This window comes from Notothenia rossii (assembly GCF_949606895.1).
Source record: "Notothenia rossii genome assembly, chromosome: 9".
Taxonomy (NCBI): Eukaryota; Metazoa; Chordata; class Actinopteri; order Perciformes; family Nototheniidae; genus Notothenia; species Notothenia rossii.
In genome coordinates, this window is record NC_136907.1 from 54,812,987 (window position 1) to 54,837,046 (window position 24,060).

General features: G+C 42.1%; 1 protein-coding gene across 4 annotated transcripts in view; it reads right to left on the minus strand.

The window, feature by feature from the left end:
- cdh24b (cadherin 24, type 2b) overlaps positions 1-24,060 on the minus strand; it is a 176,617-nt gene that overhangs the window by 76,509 nt on the left and 76,048 nt on the right. For 2 of the 4 annotated variants that reach the window (XM_079651806.1, XM_079651807.1), the window contains exons 3-4: positions 11,869-12,163; positions 1,872-1,991 (exon numbers count right to left, since the gene is read on the minus strand). In XM_079651806.1, coding sequence (XP_079507932.1) covers positions 1,872-1,991; positions 11,869-12,163 — 415 coding nt within the window. Of the gene's footprint in view, positions 1-1,871; positions 1,992-7,108; positions 7,542-11,868; positions 12,164-24,060 lie in introns of those variants that run through there. The other 2 variants (XM_079651809.1, XM_079651808.1) reach the window with 2 other exon arrangements.

Below are 24,060 nucleotides of genomic sequence, written 5' to 3' on the forward strand. Positions count from 1 at the left end.
AGTTTCCATCTGACAGCTACAATACATTACTTAATGTCCCGTTAAAGGCACACACACATATAAGGACAGATATGTGAAGAAGCTCATATGGGAAAGATAAATCACCCATCGCTGACAGCCAGACATGCTGACGGAGCGTAAAATCTTGTTCTGCATCTCACAACAGCACACCGAGACACATCAATACATTCGACATTGATCACCTGCTCTGTGTAAATGACCTCATTCAGCTACATATGATTGGATGTCCCACATCAAGTGCTGGCTTCTCTCGCCAAACATCTGCCAAACAAACAAAGGCCCGGATGACTCAGCTCAAGGTGAATCACATTCAACGTGGGCGTTTTTTTAATGCTAACAAGCATCAGGAGCTTGTGTAGATTGCGGGCAGAATTTGTTAGCAAACCAACCAAGTATACGGGTAAATGTGCTCGCCTCGGAGGGTACGCTTTGAAAAAGACCTTTGGTGATGAAGCCGACGGGCATCAGGGTGATTGAAAAAGGGAGATAGAGAGCGAAAAAGAAGAGAGCAGACACGATCAGAATACTAAGGCACAGTGTCACGGCTAATACACACTCGACAGAATTAGGTTTATATTCGCCAATTAGCATTTCAAAAAGCTGCCGCAGCTCTCTTGGCTTGTCGCAGAGGTCCTCACGTGTCAAAGCAATCAGTTACTAAACATTGACATTCAATGAGCAGAACACAAGTATCGGCCACCTGTGACCCTTGTGGCTTCAAAATAAACGCTCACATGCAGACTCGAACTCCCACATTCAGACGAAAAAACAGCTCCAGCTGCCTCGACGTGAGCTAAATGCTAAGTGTTTATACGTGGGCTGTCAATCAAAGCGGCATCTGAAGCGTCAGACAGTTAGAGCTCCATTTCTGAGGCAAGAGAGCCATGATTTCCCTCTAAGGTATGGTGCTAAAAAAAGTAATCATAATAAAATAAAATATAAAAATAAGTAAAAGCGCCCTTTAAAACTTTGTGCCCTGGGGTGACTCCCTGGTAAGCGGAGGCATATCGAGACAGGCGCGCGGCACACAGGTTCTTTGAGCCTCCTGTAATCTCGTCTAATAGGAAGAGTTCACAAACCCTCGCTGACATCTCTCTTTGAACACATGTCTTTTTGTTTTTGCCTCATCCAGAAATAATAACATTAGGCTGCTGCTCTGTTTTGTTGCATTCACACAGGCCCTGGCAGCATGAATACATTTTTGCCTACTCATACTGGAGGGAACCAGATAGGGGGGCACTGGCAGAGGGGGAGATACGTGTGTGTGCGAGACAGTGTGTGCGTGAGACAGTGTGTGTGCATTGGAGACCAGGGTGGTTGAGGCGGAGGGAAACGGGAAGTGGGAAAGATGGATGACTAAGTGTGACAAGAGAACGAGGGATGCACAAGGGGGGAAAGAGTAAGTTTGAGTGTGTGTGTGTGTGTGTGTGTGTGTGTGTGTGTGTGTGTGTGTGTGTGTGTGTGTGTGTGTGTGTGTGTGTGTGTGTGTGTGTGTGTGTGTGTGTGTGTGTGTGTGTTCACAACAGAGGCCTTGAATGTGCTTGTTTGCACACACAGCAGGCGTGTTTGCAATTCGACATCTTGACTATCTTTGCTTTTCTGCAGCTTGTGTGTATTTCAAATTTCTTTTGCATTTCTTCATGCTTTTTTTTATTCAACAATGGGAACACACACACACACACACACACACACACACACACACACACACACACACACACACACACACACACACACACACACACACACACACACACACACACACACACACACACACACACACACACACACACACACACACACACACACACACACACACACACACACACAACTCCACAAATAAACACACTCACCTGTCTGGGGATCGACAGAGAAGTGCTGTTGGCCCTGCACCAGTGTGTACACTAGCCTGGCGCTGTTCCCGTAGGTTGGGTCATCAGCATCTGTCGCTGTCACCTGGATTATAGACGTGCCTGCGGGGAGAAGAGGGGAGGGGGGGGCATGAAGCAAGGAAGGAGGAAAGGAAGGATGGAGTTAGATAGGCGGACAGAATTTTTTGCATTTTCTGAGCATAAGAAAGCTTTTTTCTGAATATAACTTCCACTTTCACTCCTTCTTTTTCAATCTCCCTCCAATGGCAGTGTGACAAATACTTTATTCGCCCCCCGCGCGCGCATCCTCTCCCTGGTGCCCACCCCCCTCGATTCCCTCAGTCTCACTTCATTTCTCTTCATCTCCGTCTCCAATTCCTTTCAGGCTGCCTCTCTCAATAGGACCGTCTGTCTCTAGGACGGACTTCTTCTCCCTTAAATCTTTCTTCTATGGCTCATCGAGTGTCAATTTGGCAGCGACATTTTTTGAATTTGTTGGAAAAGCCATATAAAAACTGTAAACACATTTCATATGTCGTGTATTCATATAGTATATCTATATTTATGCAAAGGAAGGGAGACAGACATTTCCCCAGTGGGACACGAGCCAGACGAGATAGGAGGAAGAAGGGGATCTGTGGGAGCAGCTGCTACTTTATTTCTAATCAAAGCCATGACAGTATCACTACGGGGAAGATAGGTGGTGTGTGTGTGTGTGTGTGTGTGTGTGTGTGTGTGTGTGTGTGTGTGTGTGTGTGTGTGTGTGTGTGTGTGTGTGTGTGTGTGTGTGTGTTTATGTGTGTTTATGTGTGTTTGTGTATGTGTGTGTACAGAAAGCACGGAGCGGGGTATAAGATCATCTGCTAAGGGGATCCACTACGGGTAGTCAAGAATCAGATTGGTTATTGACAGATGGCAGATGTGAAATCGGCCAATATTGCATCAGAGAGCGAGCCAGAAGGAGAAAGAGAAAGTGTGTGTGTGCGTGTGTGTGTGTGAGAGAGGTATTTAAAATGTTTTCAATGTCATTTTAGCACTTTGGCAATATTGTATTTGTTATCTAAATGCAAATAAAGCATATTGACCTACATTTAATTCATATTGGGATTCAATGCAACATCATCGATTTAAGCAGGTTCTAAATAGTGACAAACGAAAACAGAATACCAGTTAGTTTCATTGTGGATTCTATTTTTGTAGCGTTGCTCATCTGCATTGCACTTTAATTTAAATGAAGGGCCCTATTATTCAAATGTTCAGGTTCATTTTTGTATTTTGTGCTTGTACTGGGACATGTCTCCATGCTTTAATGTTCAAAAAGCTCTTTATTCTTCTCATACTGCCTGCGCTGCAGCACCTCTTTTCACCCTCTGTCTGAAACCAGAGCCCAGTCTGCTCTGATTGGTTAGCTTGAAGACCAAACCCCCAAAAGCTTATAAGGGCCTTATTTCAAGATGATTTATTTACCAGTCTTTATTATAGAGTAAGAGTTGAAAGGAGGAGTTAACTTGCAATGTGATCATTTGTAGAACAGATGCGAGTACATCTTCCATACACATAATTTTAGCGTAATTACCGTTACCCACAGTTTCTGTTGATGATGATAACAGACTGTATTGTTGTGAGATATATGAGCACAACAACAACAACAATACAATGAAATACGAAAAGGAGATCTTACATGATGTTGCAAGAAAGCCAGTAAGCATTAATCCTCCAAATTATGTTTTTTGCAACGTGAGCGCACCTGCAGTATAAAGTTGGTAATACATTGTTGTAAATGTGTTTTGCAATTGTTTACCAATTGCAAAACACATTTACAACAATTAGTATATCTGAGACACAAGAGTTGCCACCTCATTTTTCTTTATGTGTGCTCACAGATGTTCGGATATTATTTTTAATCCTTGCTCAGTTCTGATTTATTTCTTCATTTCATACATTTTCTAACCAGCTAAAAAAAATATCTACCTTCTTTTGTTATTTCAAAGGACTCCTTCACCACACCGGCTATGCTCAAAGACTGACACACACAGTGTCTGCTATTGAATCCCTTTATGTTTCACTATATACATTGTAGATTAGTGCAGAGGGGGGGGGGGGGCTTAAGTAGATAGAAATGTTTCTTCTGACAGCTGAGAAAAGTAATCAGACTTAGGGATCAAACAGTTTGGCTCTGAGGTTGACGCAACAAGTGCAAGGAGGAGGCAAACCGATTGGTATGCAGCCGGCCAGCCGTGCTACAGTATACAGCCAGCCGCACTGCACAAGGATCAAATACCCACAATGCCATGCATCCATCTGGAGCACACAGCACAAGGCATCTGTCCTCTTGGGAAAAAGGGTCATTGCCTAGTTTGTCCTCACACACACAAGTATCATCTTTACTCTCAACTTTTAAATGCAGATACACATCTGGCAAGACGTTCACACCCAGCCGAGTGAAACAGACACAAAACACTTTGCAGGCACGAATTTCAAGCTGGGAGCTGGCTCAGTTCCAGCGCACCTTGCATCAGTGTCTCATTTCCGTAGATGAGACGCCGACACCCCCCCCACCATCGCCCTTAAATGTCTCATGTAACGAGTGTTTGATAGGATCCTCACGGCAGCGCTATCTACTCAGTCGCACGTGCTCCAAAGCGCCTTGGTAAATATTGAATCGTCAAGTAAATATTGAATCCATGATTGACTGAACAACTCAATCTGAACACTGAGCCGCGCGATGAGGAGCAGACGCTCACGAGGAAGCTGATAAGATTACTAAATAGTGCTCGTCTTCATCGGCAGGCTGCCTGGCAAGTTCATTATTCTGATCTGAATTAAACAATGGAGTGCGGCAGGGACCTTTGTGTTCCGGAACAACCTTTCAGAGGTAAATGACAGGGCCACATTTACTGGACTAACCTGTTTAGGGGGAAATTATTTAAAATAAAAAAAACTTTTTCCGGCCAATTGTAAAGTTTTCCTGAAAGCAATTCTGCCAGCTTTTAAAAGGTGAGAGTGTAAGCCATTTTCAAGGGGCAGAGCAGGGTTTAAATGGAGATTAGAGTACTTTTTGTACACACAAAGTATTTCCTACAGGCACTCTGCAGTCATGCCCTGAATTGCAATCTCAGACAGTTATTGTCGCTCCAACATCTCACTGCAATATGAGTGCACAAAGCCTCCCCCGCCTCTGCCCTTTCCTCTCATTTCCTTCCTATTCCCATTCCAAGCACTCCTGTCACACTGTACATGATCTTGCTTCAGTCAAGGCAATATTATCAGGTCACTGTGGCTGTGACATGCTCCGTCGCAGCTTTTCAAGCTAAACTGATTTGTTTGAAAGGGGAAGATAAATATATAATCCTCTATAATTTCTGATTAAATTGGGAAGACGTCCATTTGTCACATTTGTAAGCAATCCAACCACAGTTTCTCTGCTCTTTCGAAGAATGACCACGCTCTGTTCTCACGAATATACTTGACTAAGTGTAATGTGGGTTTTGGGGGTAAAGATTATCTGATACGAAGACAGCGCCATATGTCAATGTCAACAGGAAACAGGACAATGTTTCATAGTGATTTCTAACCCTGACCTAGTTGGTAGAACAAGAACATCTACATTACACCTGAGGCATCTGCAATCAACTCTTGATTGATTTGAATGTGTTTTCCCCAGAAACCCACTTGTTCTCTTCTTTCTACTGGAGTAGTGGCTCAATTTATTCATTTTCTCAGAATCCACAAATCCTGCTACAGTAAAAAGGATTTCAGAGTGAATTACTTCAAATACGGAGTGCTCTATTTTCCTGAAAGTGGCTGCAAGCACAAACAAGGGGTTCCAGTGCAGGTGGGTGTGACCAACTCATTCTTGAATTTGCAACGTGTGAAAGAGGCTTATTACTCGCAGGTGGAGCCAGGGTTGGTTGCCGATTCGGCCCAACCCGTCAGCTCCGTGTCCCGTTTAAACACGGCCAACTGTTTCCTAATGAGCCGAGAAAAACTGCTCTTCTCTGGAAAAAGAAACTATCCCAGAGCAGCAACATGGCTTGAATATGAATAGACGGCATCACTAATAACCAGATGATGTCTTCTTTTTATGGAGTACAACACAAGCTGTTTCTATTTGCACCATTTGTACATTTTACGCTATACACCATGCATTTACAATGAAATGACAAATACTGCAATGAAAACAATACTCTGTTTAGGGGCATAATTACATAACCCCATTATAATAATAATAAGCATATTATTAACACAAGCCTGGGCATAATTACAAACTCTGCATATCTTAAACTGGAGAGTGCATATGGAGGGGGGAGGGGGGGGGGGGGGGGGGAACTGCATCATTCCCCCTGCTGTATGGTGTCTACAGGTATTTAATCAACAACAGGGGAAAATACCTCATACATCCTACGAGCAGCTGTGGTGACAGTATTATTAAAAATCACCCATTTATCTAGCGCATTACAGATTCTGCCTGCATTGCATTGCAATTGTATTCCAATTTGCATTTGATCTTTCGGGTTTTAGCGAGGTCCGTGTGTGCACATCCGCCAGCTCCAGCCATGAAATGTATTCCGTCTGGTCTGAGCAGGCGGAAACAGAGATGCAATTTCATGCCAACAGAGTCATAAAATTGAACGGCACCGCCTGACCTGCTGGCTGCCAACACAAAAAGTGCATTTGAGTACTGGCATAAAACTTCTACAAAAAGAAATGAACTGTCTGATGTAAGATGTTTAACTTACATGAACTTATAAGATACATTTCCACCATAGGATTAGAAACAGTCTGTTAAATGCAATATGTCTCTATCAAACTTTAAAGACGCCTTAAAAAGGTTTTTCTGTATTCAAATGCTAACATCCCAACGTTCACAGCAGATTAGTTTTCTCTCCAACAACTGTGGTTTCAGACAGAGGGTGAAAAGAGTGCACCACAGGCAGTATGAGAAAAATAAAGAGCTTTTTGAACATTAAAGTAAGGAAACATGTCACTGTAGAGACACAAAATACAAACCTAAACCTGAAGATGAGCAAAATATGTCCTTCTTAATAAAAATAAATGTGTATCTCAAGTGTTTTGGAAACTATGAACATAGCAATCACATTGAATCTGATCCCAACGTTGTCCTGAACAGGGAACCTGAATTGTTACCATCTGATCAGAGTTACAGGGTTGCACGATTTACAGTTGCAAGAAAAAGTATGTGAACCCTTTGGAATTACCTGGATTTCTGCATAAGTTGGTCATAAAATGGAGGAAGCCACTGCTGTCCAGAAAAAACATTGCTGCACGTTTGAAGTTTGCAAAAGAGCACCTGGATGTTCCACAGCACTACTGGCAAAATATTCTGTGGACAGATGAAACCAAAGTTGAGTTGTTTGGAAGGAACACACAACGCTATGTGTGGAGAACAAAAGGCACAGCACACCAACATCAAAACCTCATCCCAACTGTGAAGTATGGTGGAGGGAGCATCATGGTTTGGGGCTGCTTTGCTGCCTCAGGGCCTGGACAGATTTCCATCATCGACGGAAAAATGAATTCTCAAGTTTATCAAGACATTTTGCTGGAGAACTTAAGGCCATCTGTCCACCAATTGAAGCTCAACAGAAGATGGGTGATGCAACAGGACAACGACCCAAAGCACAGAAGTAAATCAACAACAGAATGGCTTCAACAGAAGAAAATACGCCTTCTGGAGTGGCCCAGTGAGAGTCCTGACCTCAACCCAATTGAGATGCTGTGGCATGACCTCAAGAAAGCGATTCACACCAGATATCCCAAGAATATTGCTGAACTGAAACAGTTTTGTAAAGAGGAATGGTCCAAAATTCCTCCTGACCGTTGTGCAGGTCTGATATGCAACTATAGGAAACGTTTGGTTGAGGTTATTGCTGCCAAAGGAGGGTCAACCAGTTATTAAATCCAAGGGTTCACATACTTTTTCCACCCTGCACTGTGAATGTTTACATGGTGTGTTCAATAAAAACATAAAAACATATAATTGTTTGTGTGGTTTTAGGTTAAGCAGACTGTGTTTGTCTATTGTTGTGACTTAGATGAAGATCAGAACACATTTTATGACCAATTTATGCAGAAATCCAGGTAGTTCCAAATGGTTCAAATACTTTTTCTTGCAACTGTATAATAAAGATTGACTGAAGCACTCTTTTGTGCACCAGACAATCCTCAAATGAAGACAGTTAAATCCCCAGGAAATAAGTAGAGGCTTGAGCATGTTGTCCTCAGACAGTAATTGAAATGCTTTGTTGAATGTCTGTTTCCTTGTTTCTTTCTTTAATATTTGCCCTTGTTGACGTTTTTAATGGCGCTGCTTTGAAGTAAGAAATAACTTGTTGAAGAAATTGTTGTGAGAATAAAATATTATTGAATTGTTTCGTATCTTATTGAATCGTATCGTATATTGTCTTATCATACCGTACCTTATCTTATCGCACAGTATCATATATTTGAGAATGTAGATTTTTCAAGGGAGCTAAAGCATGTGGCTTATATATAAAGAAACAATACCAGTGCAAATGCCCTTTACTGTTTGCTGCTTTTAGTTTAAATCTGCACTGAAAGTCCTTTAGAAGCAATATCTAGGTGTTACAATCTGGAAAGGGCAGATCCTTGCATTTTGACTTATGCTACATAGACACAAAACTGTGTTGAATCTACACAGAGGGGAATATTTCACTTTCCTCTTTGCACCTGCCAGCCTGATATCCTACATTAGTACATGTTTGCACAGTGGTTCTCAGAGTGCCTTTGACTTGAAAGTCTGCAAGCCTAAAGTGAAAACACTGCAAAGATCAAAGAGGCCTGCTATTAACATATCGTATGGACATGCAACACCGAGCTGTTCGTTCATTAGAGCCAGAGCAGGTTAATCTCTGTTATTACTTAATTATATTTCAGTAAATTAAGTGCTATAATTTGGAAATCGCTCGAGGGGTACAGTGTTGCTTGTTTTGAATACCATATCAGTTTGGCTTAGAAAATTAAACTGTCAACACTACTAAATACATAGCATTTCATTTTACGGATTTGTTCTCACCTTGTGTGTGGAACTTAACCTTTAATATAAGAGCTGTTAATGAAAATCTACTTCATACAAACACTTTATTAATGAGATAACACATTTTTATTGTATATTATTATCATTTTTAGTAGTAGCCTAAAATCATTTCCTGTTCATTTTTTTTTTTACATGAATGATCATATCTTTCCATTTATGTGTGTTTGCTGCAAGTCCCCGAAAAGCGCCTGAAGTATTTTTAGATAACTTTGAAGATTCATGATTTAATAAGCACCACCCAAGTTGAAAAAATATATATCTTAATAAGTATTATTTATTTAACAGATTAAAGCTCAGCTTGTCTCTGATTGGTGCAGAGTAGAACATGGCATCTCATTGTCCAACAAAGCCCTGCATACTTTAAAACAGAATCGGCAAAGTTTTTTAGAGATAGAGACAACAAGTTGCTAATAGTTTAGTCTTCTTAGCCATAGCCTTCTGGCCAGATACAAAAAACGGAAGGCTAAACTATTAGTAACATTCTCTCTACATTTGAAAAATGGTCCGACTCTCCTTGATAAATCCGTCAACCTTTTTTGGGTTGCTTTGCAGTGCAGGCAGTTGTTACCAACGCTTGAATAGCAGCAATACTACACCATTATATCAATCTTTTTATACGGTGGCCGACAGGTGCAAACGCGTTAAAACGGACTAAAACACTTCCATTAAGAGAAACGCACAGCACTTTCAAAAGCGATGCAAATGTAAAAACACAAATGTGGCAAAACACGTTTTAGGACCTGGAGCTCGTTTCTGCTAATGGAAATGTTTGAGATGTTTTTACGGGGTTTGTACCTGGCTGTAATCGTACTTTCACAGTCTGAAGGGATGCGCATGTGAATCTGGATTTGTACATTTGTACTAGGAACAATCTCTCTCTATAAACGCTTGTGGTTGGCTAAATTCTCCAGACACAGGCTAGATTTTCTAAAGCCTGAAAATAAAGCCAAGAGATGGAGGAGGACAAAAAGAAGAAATTCTTCAAGGTAAAATGGTTACACAATGCGAGTAAAATCCTAGCAGACAGTAATGTTATTGCAGTAATGTCTTATAACGGCTGTATAGCTGCAGCTTCATTGTATTTCAAATATAATTTTATGTCACACTTCAATTGCTTTTAATAACAGGTGTTTACGCAAGAGTTAATCTGAAAGAGGTTTCCAGTGCTGAGTCAATCGCTGATTTAATTTAGCTGAAGACTATTGATATCTGTCTCCAGCACAGTTCTTGTGAGTATCAATTCGAAGCTGTTGAATAAAATACCTACAGACAGTTCAGCCCTCTGAGATAGGAATAATAAAACACACTGTCTAGCTGTGGTCAAGTGGGACATTCATCATTCTGCAGCTCGACAGCAGTGACTGGCTGATGCTTTATTCTGATTAAACAGCCAACCAATAAAATGCTACAGCCTTAGTTTGTGTACAGAATGAGACCTCAATAAACCACTCAATCAAGCTAAATTCCTATCCCAGCTATTAGGATTATTTTTTTTATCGTTTTTGTCCTCATTACTCAATCACAACGGAGAAGGAACATGAAAGATGAGATTAAGAAATGTGAAAAAAGGGTCGAGGACAAACTGTGATCTGTCAAATGATGAACCAGGAGAGCCCTTCTTTAAATCCAGGATTAGAATTCTGTTGCCTCATGTTGAGCTTGTACAAAGGTTACTTGATCAGACTATAATAGCGGTACCATGTTGTCTTCTGGTCTGAAGATTAAATGTAATCATCTTTCTATCGTGGAAAATGTAATTCTTCACTGCTGTTTGAATGGCAGATGGCGTTGTGGTGGAATGTATTCATGTAATACAACAAATTGGGTTTCTGTGGGCTGCTGAGCATGTCAGATCACAGCAGAAAGTTCAGATGATCATAATGGGACAGCTTTGAGCAGCTTCACTTGTAAATATGATTAGATTATAAAAAAAGAACTGATTTGTTAGTGGGTACAAGGGCACAGTGTGCTCTCTCAAAGGGCTCAATATTTTATGAGTAAAAAGAGATGAAGATGAAATAAATTAATAACGCATATATAAGTATTTATGTTTTGTATTAAAAAAATGTAAAGCCCACTTTATTATTAAGAAATACATTTTATAATTTGTATTTCCAATTTAACTTGTACAAATATTAATATTTATTCAATGCTTTTGTTAATAATGCCACTTAACAAATTATGTAACAAATGTTTACCCCATAGTTAAGCAAATTAATGGTGCTCTTAACTAATAATCCCACAATGCAATTTGCTCAGGAAGGAAAAGAGTGATTTTGGATAGCGAGAGAGCTAACATTAAACTGAGCGGCTAGCTGCTGCTGCTATCATTAGCTTTTAACATGAATGCTAATGCTAAAAAACCCAGGCTCACAAGCCAACCAACAACTTAGCTGGGGTTCTTAAGCTGAATTAGAGGTTCATTATTGTATTCCAACTGTGAATATGGCAGCGGCAGCTTCAAATTGGTAAATTCAGTAATCATCTAGCATTTTGTTGCACTAGCTTACAAGGCTTAGCTCCTTGCTAAAGACTGGGGGAGCATGATGATTGGCTAAGAGGTGAGGGGGGGCGGACACTGGGGACAACTGCTCTTTCATGTGCATTATGCAATAAAAGAGCCATTGGGAATAATGTAATAAGTAATAATGACAGACTTAAAAAAATACTTTTAAAACATACAACAATTCTATGAAGAAAAATAACATTCAATAATACCGATAAGGAATTACATTTCAAATGTAGATTTACGGATTTCTTTCTTTCTTTTTTCCGCAATTTATGCAATATTTATGCATTCTACTTCATGTATTCATATTTATTCATTATTGCGTAATGTCTTATATGTTCATTTCACACTGAAACCCTCCTCCCTCCACTTCCCATCCCTTTTTTCTGTACCTATATTTGCCATTTCAGGCACGATGGCGATGTAGGGGCCGTCGTCAAAGATAGGTGGGTTGTCGTTGATATCCTGCACCCGAATTATGAACTGTGACGAGGGCTCCAGGGCCCGGTCCGTCTGCCTGTCGGTGGCCGTGGCGACGAGGCGGTACTCGTCCTTCTCCTCTCGGTCCAGTGGCTTGGTGACGTGAATGTTACCGGTCTTCTCGTCGATCACAAAGACCGAGCCAGCCCCCTCGCCTCGCAGGACGTACTTAGTGCGTCCATCATTCCTGTCCATGTCGGTGTGGAGCTAGGTGAGAGAAGATTGGATGGGGGGGGGGGTTGAAGAGCGGGGGGAATGGAGCAAAATAGAAGCAAGAAAGGAGGAAATGGAAAGTGGAAAGATGTGGAAAGAGAAAATTAGGGTGGGAGAGAAAGACAAGAGTAAACACCCGTTAAAAATTAAGTTTGTTTTTTCGAGACAAGGCATTGAAGACAAAACAAGCAGATTATCCTCCGCATGCCTCCGGGATATGATGAATTTAAACAGACGCAGACAAAAGACAAACCCAGAAAACCTCCCTCCCTCACACACATTTTTTCTCATTGTGCAGTGTCTCGTGTCTCTATGAATGCATTTTGAGCAGTTATGAACCAGGATCTTCTAGATACCCGATTATATCCAGATCACTTTTCCCCTGCTCGCTCTTAAAGCCTCTATTCACTTCCCAGCAGCTGTGGACGAAAGGAGTTTACTAGTCTGTGCACATGCAGTGCCGTGGCAATATAATGAAAGCACCAAATCAAAGGAATAATGAACAGTAGGCCAATCAATTATTCCCTAACTAATAGGTGTGTATGAGGAGAGTATAGCAGTGCATGGGAGCGGGACAAGCTGAATCGATCACAGACTCGTGTTGAGCTTTATTGGATCACGGTTTGGGTGATAGCAGAGCAGCGGAGCGCTCAGCGTCCTCTCATGCAGCGAGAGGTAATATCAGGAAAGGCTCCACACTGTCCTCCGTCCCCGAAGAGAGACACGGCAGCGGGATGCGCCCAGAACACCAAGATTAAATCTCATTACCCCTCACCTACGTGGATCGAATAGCAACCGAGAAAAAAAAGTGCCAAATTAGCCGCCACATCCAAGAAAGTGTGACATTGTGACTTTTGAAGGGAGAGAAGATCGGAGAGACAGTTATGCAGGGAGTGAGGGGGCGGGGGGGTTAGCTCAGGAAAGCATTGCTGCATGGCAACGGCTAAAGCAAATGTACTAAATGAAATGAGAATGGATACTGTGAATCGAAATGTTCGTCTACTTTGAGGATCGGTATTTGTTCAGGGTGGGGGGGATAGCATTGGATATGCCGGCTTTCTGGGAGGTAAATGATAAGTATGGATGTTGACAAGGTTGTTTAAGAAAAGCAATCATAAGTTCACACATGTCTGAAAGTTGAAAGGTAGAATGGTGTGAATAATTTGGCACAAAGTCAAAAGGTAAACAACAATTCACCTTCAAAAGATCCCTTTATTGAAATGGCAATGCAAATCGGGAAACATGAAAGCACTCTACAGTATGCTCCATGGTGAGTGTTGTGTGAGAACAGTGTGCACTTTTACTAGAAATAGACCTAATATACAACTGAAATAGAACTAGCTTCTACTATTAAGCTTCAGACATTTGTTCTTGCTTGATTTGTCCTTCTGAATTAATTAAACCTTTGTGACAAACAAAGAGCTGAGCCAGAAGGCAACGCTTTCAATCTACTGGTCCATCTTCGTTCATACTCTTACCTATGGTCATGAAGGGTGGGTCATGACCGAAAGAACTAGAATGCGAGTAACAGGCGAAGAAATGGGTTTCTCTCTGCTAGAACTGCTTCCATCGCGACCTGAATCTAGATTATTGTTTGACGATGAAAGGATGGATGTTTGGGTTATTTATCCCAAAAAACAACATCTATAACTTTGACTATGCTCAATATTTACTGCAACATTAAGACCTGCCCTGTAAACTAAATGACAGCCCCATCTATACATGTGTAGTTAAAGTAAAGCAAACAAATAGCCAACTGGCAGAAGCACTGCTGCAAAACATTCACGCAAACAGGTGTAAGCCTTAATTTCGCCATATTTCAAAATGACACGAGGAAATGGTGTACAATCAGTGCTGGGTGAGCAAAACTGTGTGAGCTAAATCGCCTGAAATTACCAGCGAGGAGAAAAACAAACAAACACACGTCTTATTTCGTAACCATCCACAGACAAAGCAGCATGCTCACAGAAAACAATAGGCCATTAAGGTGAGCTATTAGGTCCGGTTACTGTCAAAACTATCTCTGCCTGGCTTTTTCTTTTGTATAAAAGGTCAGAGGTATAAACTTAACCAAAGGTTGCTGCTGCCAACTGTGGAGGTTTTCACATTGGATATTGTTGAAAGGACTTTTTCAGTGAAACGAGTCCACTGAAAAGTCTTACATTTGAACCCTACACTGAGTTTAGACTTGCTCTGCGTCTTATATAGGGGCCAATTGGGGCCAATTGGACAAAACAGCGGGCCGGTCGGGACCACCATGGGAGATTCACTCTTTTTTAACGAAGAACCATTAACAATCAAAGTCTTAACGGCCCTGCAGCTTAACGAGGGGACTTAACGAGCTTCTTAATGAAGCCCCGGCCATCATTACCACAGTGAGCGGTGGCACTGATTGAAGGCGCTGCTCAGAGTCAGTCAGGAGCAGGGGAACCCAACCAGAGGAAACCAAATCCATTTAAGGCTGACCTATCACCCTTATCTGTTCCTCCTAGATTAATAGGAAAGTATAATAAGGATAACGCACTCAAGCAGATATAACGGCGGAGGTTATTTTATGGCTACAGCTTTGGCACAGCTTTGGAATATCTTTCAGCAACCTGTCAGCGTGTGAGAATACCCAAACAATATTCTAACAACAACAACAACTGGATATCAACATATTTCACATCCGCTTAACTTCAATAATATGACATCTCATAACTCCTGAGTTTCATATAGCCCCCGTGATACACCATCAAATATATCAAAAGCCAAACAATATGAAGGCACCGGCCACAAAAGCCAAATTTACTGATGTGTCTCCCTGCTTGGAGTGCGATTTCAGCCTGATAAGCTGCCATTTCCATTTTCCTTATTGGCGGTTGTGTATGCAACACCCGGCCTCCCCAGACTCCTAAATCTCTTCAATTACTTATATTATCATAAGGTAATATGCTTATACTCATATACTCAATTTCACATTTCTGCAATAACCATAAATCAAGAAGCGAGGAGGAAAAGTACTCTACAGTATGCCGACCTCTAAATCATTTAAATAACTAATATCCCGAATACACAATTTCACATTTCCGCAGCGCGATAAATCATAAAAACAGCAGGAAAAAGGTTTTTTTTTTTCCACAGCTGTGCATTAGCCTAATGAATGTGGATGTTTTCCCCACAAATTCAGGGTGAGTGTGTGTTTGTGTGGTCGCTGTGATGTGTGGGGCTGAGAGGGAGGTGAGGTTACACTAGCAGAAAAACAAAAATGTGGGAAAATGGCTCAAATGAAAAAATATGCAATAGGCAGTACAGTGGCACCGCTGAGCCCTGAGATTGGCAGTAAGGTTCAATTCCCAGAAAAACATCAGGGAGAGTTTGCAAGGGCACACAGGTGGGAGAATATCCTCCAATCTCATCTGCAAGGAGGAGAGGGAAGCTATTCATCTTCTATGGGGCGACTTCAAAAGAACCGCAGGCCTGTATAGGACAACTGTGAGTCAGTCAAACTCCACAACAAGGCTGGGTGGTGGTCTCGCTGGGGGCCGGGGCTTATGCCAGCTCTTTTTATATCTGCCAGGCGGTGTCAAGCAGGGCAGAGGGTCAGCCAATCGATTTGGAGCAGGCCCACCAATTCAGAGGAAAAAAGGAAAAATCAGGGGAAAAAAAGATCAGGGAAAAAAACTGCAAATTCATTTGGGACGTTGCCCGTTTGAGTTCAGAGAGCCTTGTTGGAAATAAAAGCGTGGCTCTCTACCACTGAGATGTCATTAGCTTTGGCTGAGGGTGTGTAAGTGTTTGTGTGCATGTGTGGGACTGTTTCAAAGAAAGTCTTTCGAGGTTTCGAGGTGGCTTTAAAGAAGGAGGTGTAATGACACCGACTCTCCTCCTGCCATGGCTGAACCTAAACTTGGCACAGTCATCGCAAACAGATAACAAGGAGCCAAGGCGTGACTATGGATACAAGTGTCTGTCTGTCTGTCTGTCTGTCTGTCTGTCTGTCTGTCTGTCTGTCTGTCTGTCTGTCTGTCTGTCTGTCTGTCTGTCTGTCTGTCTGTCTGTCTGTCTGTCTGTCTGTCTGTCTGTCTGTCTGTCTGTCTGTCTGTCTGTCTGTCTGTCTGTCTGTCTGTCTGTCTGTCTGTCTGTCTGTCTGTCTGTCTGTGTGTGTGTGTGTGTGTGTGTGTGTGTGTGTGTGTGTGTGTGTGTGTGTGTGTGTGTGTGTGTGTGTGTGTGTGTGTGTGTGTGTGTGTGTGTGTGTGTGTGTGTGTGACCTGGAGAGAGAAGAAACAGTTGAGAGCAGGTCAGGAAGTGGGGTTAATAGAGCACAGCACAAAGCTGAGGCCAACATCTACACACAGTGAATAGTAATTAAAGTCAACTCCTCTCTGGGCTGGCTGTGGTTAGCTCTGCCATCATCTCATGTCTTCTCCTTCTCTCCCATCTGGAAAGCAACGGATCCCCATCTGGGCCTCATGCAAAACACAAACAAGTGCTTAGACACAGGTATAGCAGGATTGTGTCCCTCAAAATCAAGGAAAGGATCATAGGGGCCCTATTATGCATTTTGAGTTTTGCTTCCCTGTAGTGTGGTATATAGGTTTTTGTGCATTTAAATTGTCGGTAAAGGCCAATATCCCAAAGTTCCGTCCAAAGGGGGCTTCTCCCCCCCCCCCCCTGCTTAAAACGCCTTAATTGGACTCCTGTGTTTATTTCTGCCACATAGTGACATCGTTTTGTAACACTAGTGCTTCTATTGGCTAGCGCTCCAACACATAGTACGTGATAGACTTCTCTAAGTGCTTGGCCAATCACAACAGAGCCGGCCAGTTAACCAATCAGAGCAGACTGGGCTTCGGTTTCAGACAGAGGGAGAAAAGAGGTGCTGCAGCACAGGCAGTAGGAAAAAAATAAAGAGGTTTTTGAACATTAAAACATGGAAACATGAAACAGTAGAGACACTAAATAGCATTTGTACTGTATAATAGGACCCCTTTAACTGCAAGTCGTATTTATCAGTAAGGAAGTGTATAACAATGATTGGGGTTAGGAAAGAGGCTAAGCCCTTAAATGTAAGTATGTTTTGACAATTTGTTTAAATAAATGTTTGATTAAAGTAACCATTTTATTATGATAATTCGCTTTTGCCAAACTATAATACACTAAAATCTTGTTTTTTAAAACTAAGAGCAGCTAAATCAAGGGTTATTACCTCATATCACCAAATAAGCAGACGAGGCACATTTAATTTGCATTCACTGCCTAATAAGTCCCTGATTATGAAAAGGGCAGAAATAAAATGTGGGATTTATTGTCATAGTTTTGCATTATTATTTCTGTCACTGACAATGACATTAGATTCACCAATTTCCTTGCTGGGATCCAGAAACACATGGATGTAGCTACAAAATAAGTGAGACTTATCAAAGTTATTTGAAAGAGGATTTAAGGCTGTTAAAGTTGTGAGCTCACAGTCCTGACAGGCATTTATCAACACTTTTGGCAAGGAATTTAACAGGTAAAGAGAGAAATTGAACTTGGGATTTAATATCCCACACTGTCAGTCTAAACTTGCTTCAACACTCTGAGGACACTAAAAATGTCACTGTAACTTTGTGTGGCTATAGTTGCTGATCTTTGACAAGTGTACTGCTTTTTGAATGAGGCTCATTTGAATAAAAAAGGGTCAAAATGTGCACCAAAACAGCAAGGTCCAGGTCTGACAAAGAGAAGCCAATGCTGAATTGCTTCAAACTTCCTCTTAAGGGCCAGCAGGGGTCGACTACACTAGTTTCCAAAAATGAAGACCAATTGTTCAGAAATCTATGAGATAATGACAATACCTAACTTGATTTATGTCCTATTCAACCATTTTCCTCATGAGTTTATGGTCTCAATATCTAGTTTCCTGTCTTCTTTTATACAGCATGATGTTAATTGTGTTAATGATATTTCCATTTAGAGTGAAATAAATGATAAAACATGGTAGGCTTCATGGCGTTGCTAAGTCTGGCTATTGCCAAAACGCCACTTTTGAAATGGTTGTCCACAACCCAAGGGATGATGTAACAGTGACTTTGTGAACTTCCTGTAGAAAGGCAATGATAATACAGTATCTTGTTTACACAGGTGCAAAAACGAAAGGAGCACCAATATGCTTTGTGCTTGGCAGAGTAGTTTGGTTCGCATTTTACCCTTTGCGTCATCGAGCTATTCTATCCTATATAAGTGACAAGGTCAACTTTTGCCGACAGCTGTTGCCATAGTGTTATGAGGGATTCATTACCAACATGTCGACACACATGCAATTTTATCTTCAAATAAAGTGGTAGGATCATTTATAAACTGTTGGCTTATTAACACCTCCTCTGATAATCTGGATCATTATTTATTTTGCCCCTGCCAGACTGGAATCGATTTATTTGATAATTATAAATGAATCACAACAAATGGAAATGATGCCAAAACTGTCAGAATAATAACCAAGTTATACTTAACTTCACTAAAATTCCAATAAATATAATTGGCACGATGTGAGAACACACTTTAAAAGAAACCATTAAAAACCTCACCAAAAAAAGGTATGCAAATGGTGTTACTCACAGGTGTGTGTCACAGACATGCATGTAAATATGCTCGCTCTACTTTGACTGCTCTCCTCTCTAATCAATGCGGAGACACACATAACAAAGAAAAGCTTTCAATTATGCAGAGGCACTCGAACATAAACCCCCCAAAGAAGCATAAAGCAGCCAGCCTCTGAGGAGCACTTGTGACTTCAGAAGACAGACCTTTGTACTGTGACAAGTTTTAAATTCCGTCTGAACTTTCAATCAAATCCATTCTCGCGGCGAATGTGGGGGGAAATTCCCTTTTGTTCTGCACTCACAGTGAAATGTCAGACGATATTGAAAACAATCTCCTCTGGCTCCTCGTCTGTTTGTCTTACAGCGAGACATGGTTTAAATAGGTCATGAAGATCCGCGGCTAATTGTTTAACATTGATTTGCCATTGATCCGCCATTGAAGTTTGGTTAGTGTCGATCGCCTCTTTAATTCAGTTGTCGTGTGGACATGTTGCCCTGTTCTCGTTTTATCTAATTCAGTCCGTCTCTGGAGGGCACGCTGTGTGGCCTCCACACAAGAACACATAACACACACACTGCAAACCCCTTTCTGCCACACTCACTTCCTCCCACTCACACACTTCCTAATAGAACATTCATTATTCATCATTATTAGCCTTTTCCTTTAGCACAATAAGCTGTTCAATGCATTGCGCCACTGTTCCCTTCCTCTGCAATCCATTATTTAGTACAAAACTGTGCTTTTAGTCTCCGAGTATGCAAATCCCGCGTTTGATTATCATAATCAGCTGATGTATTAGAGGGATTTTGTGTGGGTGTGCATGGCAGTGTGTGTGGCGGCTCGTCGGGCGACTGTTTGTGTTTTATTGCTTCAATGCTCCACTCTGGTGGTGTACACTACGTCATATTTTTAGCCGAAGGAGACGGGCCTGGAAAAGGCCACTGGAGGCTTAACTCACTGCTGTACATTTAAAGGGCAAGTCGCCCACATATATGCCACCGCGTGCCACTGCCAAGAGGAATGGCTTTTACCAACGCGAGCCAACACGTGTACTGTATGTGTGTGGGGTGTGTGTGTGCAGGCCAAGAGGATTGTGTAATAATGAAAAGGAATTTCAAGCACTGTTTATTATCTTTTCTTTCATTGCTTTTGTATTAGTATTGAGCTTTTGTGAGAAGGGAGTCGGATAGATTTTTCTGTGCCAAAAGTCTTGTTTGAGAATATGCGGTGTCAACAATGGAACCCAACAAATTACTTGCATTTAAGTTCCAAATGAAATAGTTACAGCCCGCTACGCTAGTATTAGGCGCGTTCACACCAAGTACTTTTCCCACAAAGGTTCCTGAGAACTACGATTTAGTTGCGTTCACACCAAAAAGTCCCAGGAACTAAATTAGTTCTAGAGAACCTTTTTTACCCCCTTTTAGCAGGGACTTTCGTGGGAGAAAAAGGTTCCTGTGTCTGATTGGCTAGGTGGAATGCAAACCACGCCCCTTCAAACTCCCAAAAACGTTTGTGAAGTCGCCATTTTATTATACTCTCATTACATTATTAGCATTAGCATTAGCCCGGCGCAGAAACTTATGACAACACAAAATAAAACATGGGAGCGGTGGAGATGAGGAGGTGTCGGCGTTTTGGTCGTTTACTCGGAAGGCTTCAGTAGAAGCTGCTTGGAGTCCCAGCAGTTTCTACTGAAGCCAGTCCCTAACTCCGGGGACTTCTGGCCGGGGACTTTGGGTGGCAGTATACACCGTGAAGTTGTTTGCGGCCTGCCAGTAAACCCAAAGCAGAAGAAGAAGTGACGTCAGCGGCTTCATTTGCCTAATCCACCCCCAGGAACTAATTTCCGGTGTGAACGCGATCTATACTTAGTTCATGAGAACTAAAGAGTTCTCAGGAACCTTTGTGGGAAAAGTACTTGGTGTGAACGCGCCTATTGTTTCCATGTTGTGAGTCTTTGTGTTTCTGACAGCATGGCATAACATTTTTATCACCGCAATAGTTTCACAACCCTGGAAGATGCAGTCACAAATCTCTACAGGTGTGGTTTGAGATCCTACAAAGGTTTAAATTGGAGGTAGGTGTGGTCCGAGTGAGGCCGCCAGAGGTAGGGAGGTAAGAAGTAAGCGAGGGCCATTGGTCATTCTCGGCCAAATCTGGTGTCAGAGTTGGTGTGATCCCTTTGAAAATTATTTTGTAGTTTGTTCTAGTTTGTTCCATTTTGTATTTTGTGCCTGTACTGTGATATGTTTGCATGCTTTAATAATCAAAAGCTCTTTATTTTTCTCATACTGCTGGTGCTGCAGCTTCTCTTTTCACCCTCTGTCTCAAGCCAGAGCCCAGTCTGCTCTGATTGGTTAACTAGCCGTCTCTGTTGTGATTGGTCAACTGCTACGAGATGTGTCCAAAATGTCCTTTCCCTTTGCCTATTGTGTAAAATGCGATGGGGCGCGAGCAAATAGAAGTGCGAGTGTTACTTAGTGATGTCACTATGTTACAGTAGCAAACAAAGGAGTCCAATGGAAGCTTTCCATGCAGGGGGTTTGGGAGAGAAACTTCCTCTGAAGGGAACTTTGGGATTTTACCCTTTGTAGACCATTTACATGCATAAAAAAGTAACGGTTGTGCCACTTCCAAACAGTAGGTTTGCATTTTACACCCATGTCTGTCCAAATTGACATTACCTCATAATTTCATCCTGTTTTGTGGGGTAACAATAGAGGTTTCTCAATACTCAAATTTTCCTTCCTCGACTCCTCGACTCCTCGGTCCTCCGGTAGTGACCCGGAAATGAATTTCAGCGCGCCATTTTGAAGGACATCTCATTTCTCTAAGTGCACACCGAGGACCGAGCATCGAGCATCGAGGAGGCTCTCTGGAGGAGCTATAAGGAGGAGACACTGATGGGTCCTCCACGGCTCCTCCACGGATGCATTTCCGGGAACGGTGGAGGCGTGACGCACGGCCGGACTTATCTCAGCCAATGACATGCATGCATCCCTTGGATATTATTTTAGTATCTGCTTTCATCGCAACGCGATGTTTACAGTGAGAACAGCTGTGAGGTACGTGCAGAAAGCAGAGCAGTGTGTACAATATATATCACTCAGTATAACAGGCCTACTACATTACTCTCTTTATTTGTATGCTGTAGTTTAGTAGATATCTACAAACAAAGAGTCTATATTTTTCTAAGATCATTTAGTGCTTCACATAATAAAATGCACAACGGTTGTAGCCTGATTATGAGCAGTAGGTGTGTGTGTTCTACAGTGCGTAGATGCGGCGGACAGACAGGTCTCAGTTGGTTTGGTGTCCTATGCTTACTTTTAATACTTGTACAACTTTTGGCCCATAATTTCAATTCCCCATTCAGCGACTGGAGGGGGGGGGGGAGGGGGTGGGGGGATATATCCAGTCTCTGATTGTGTTACGTTATTATGAGAGTGCTCTCATACTTGTTTGATTCTGAAATTGTATATATTTATATAAATATATGTGTGTATGTGTGTGTGTGTGTATATGTCCGCATCTGTAGCCTGTTATTGTCTCATTTTACCACACTGTCAATGAATTAAAAGTAAATATATATAAGTGGTCATGAACACAGCTGTCCATCAGAGTGCTGCTGTGCCTCCTGTCATCATTAAAGGACGTCTCTTTAAAATGACCGCTCAGAGGAGAGGAGTTCTCATTTCTCTAAGCGCCTGCTGCTTCCACTCCTCTCTCCTCGGTTCCCCTCCTCAGTCCTCCGCTCACATCTCCTGTGGGCGGCACCAAGTCTCGAGGAGAGGAGTCGAGGATAGGAGCCGAGGAGGGGAAATTTGAGTATTGAGAAACCTCTAATGACTTTCACTTTTGACCACAATTTTCTCATTCGTTCATCCTTGAGTCAAAGTGGGCATTTATGCCATATTTCATAACATTTATATTCTAGATCTTCCTGTGATGTAGCGTTCACGATAATGAGACAGAAATGCCTAAGGGAAGAGGTTTGCTTATTAATATGAATGTAAACTCCATGAACATTCCTTAAAACAGCTTCTTCGGAGGGACCCAAAACAGCAGGTGTCTTAACAAGCACATAATCACACATTATATATAAGATGTATGGACAGTATATATTATATGCTTTAATAATACAGAGTGTCACTACCTTTTAATTATCTCAGCATGTGTGTTTTCCCTGGTGTTCCTCTCATCATGCATTACAATATTACTGTCAGTAAGTTGAAAAGAAGATTCTCCTCCTCTTCTTCTACCTTTCTTTATCCTACGGCTCCACCCATCAGGTGCCACCTTTCACCCGCTCCCTCTTCCCCTCCGACCTCCTGCTCTCTTCTTCTGACCTGCCTTTACCCTGTGCCCCCTCCCGTCACCTCCCCCTCTATCCGCCAGGCTACTCAGAGCAGCTGATGGCCAACATAAACTGCTCTAATCCATAGTTTGTGTATCTACAATGAATTAACTCAGTTTGACGGGGTACTTCAGCGTCCTTTTGCTCATTATTTTGGCTTCACAGTTCTACTGTTTGGTTTGCTCTCATAGCTTTCATCAACCTTGTTTTCAGACTCAGCAGGCAGCTGTTTTCAACTACAAAAAAGCTCTCATAAACCCACTGTAAGCTGCCTGCCCATTACTAAACAGCAGACAGACAGACCAGCTGGGGAAAGGAGGGGAGCATTTAGCAGTTAAACAGCCAGATATTCTGATCAGGAGTTAGGGCAGACGAAAAACAGAATGAGAACATGGGATTTACATTTGCCAGACATACTCTACGACTTGTTTATGCCTAAATTTTCACCATAGAGACATAGAAATTCAAATATTTTAAATAGCAAATAGTAAATCGTTCCCTGCAGAGGGAGTTTCTCTCCCACACACTCCCCCCTGCCTCAAACGCCTCCATTGGACTCATTTGGTTACTTATGTAACATAGTCAACCACCATTACAGCGGAACATCAGAATTTATTTGTTACAATGGCGTTTGTTAGTAACCAGAAAATGACACCAGTAATGACAAACAGATGAGAATTCTGCGTGGGGTCTGGGTGCCGTGTTGGCGGGACATTGCGGGGCTCGCTGGTCCGCCCAGTGGGGCTCGAGGAGCGGACAGTGTGAGCTGGATTACTGGTGTCGTTTCCTGGTGTCGTTTCCTGGTTGCTGCGTGGGGTCTGTGAGACAGCGAGACACCGCGGAGCTCAGCCTGAACACACAAACAGCCTGAGTGTGTGTGTGTACGGAGCTCTGCGGATTGTCCATTTGGACCAATTGGTCCATTTGGTCTAGCGTTATGTCAGTATGACCAGGAAGACAAAAAAAT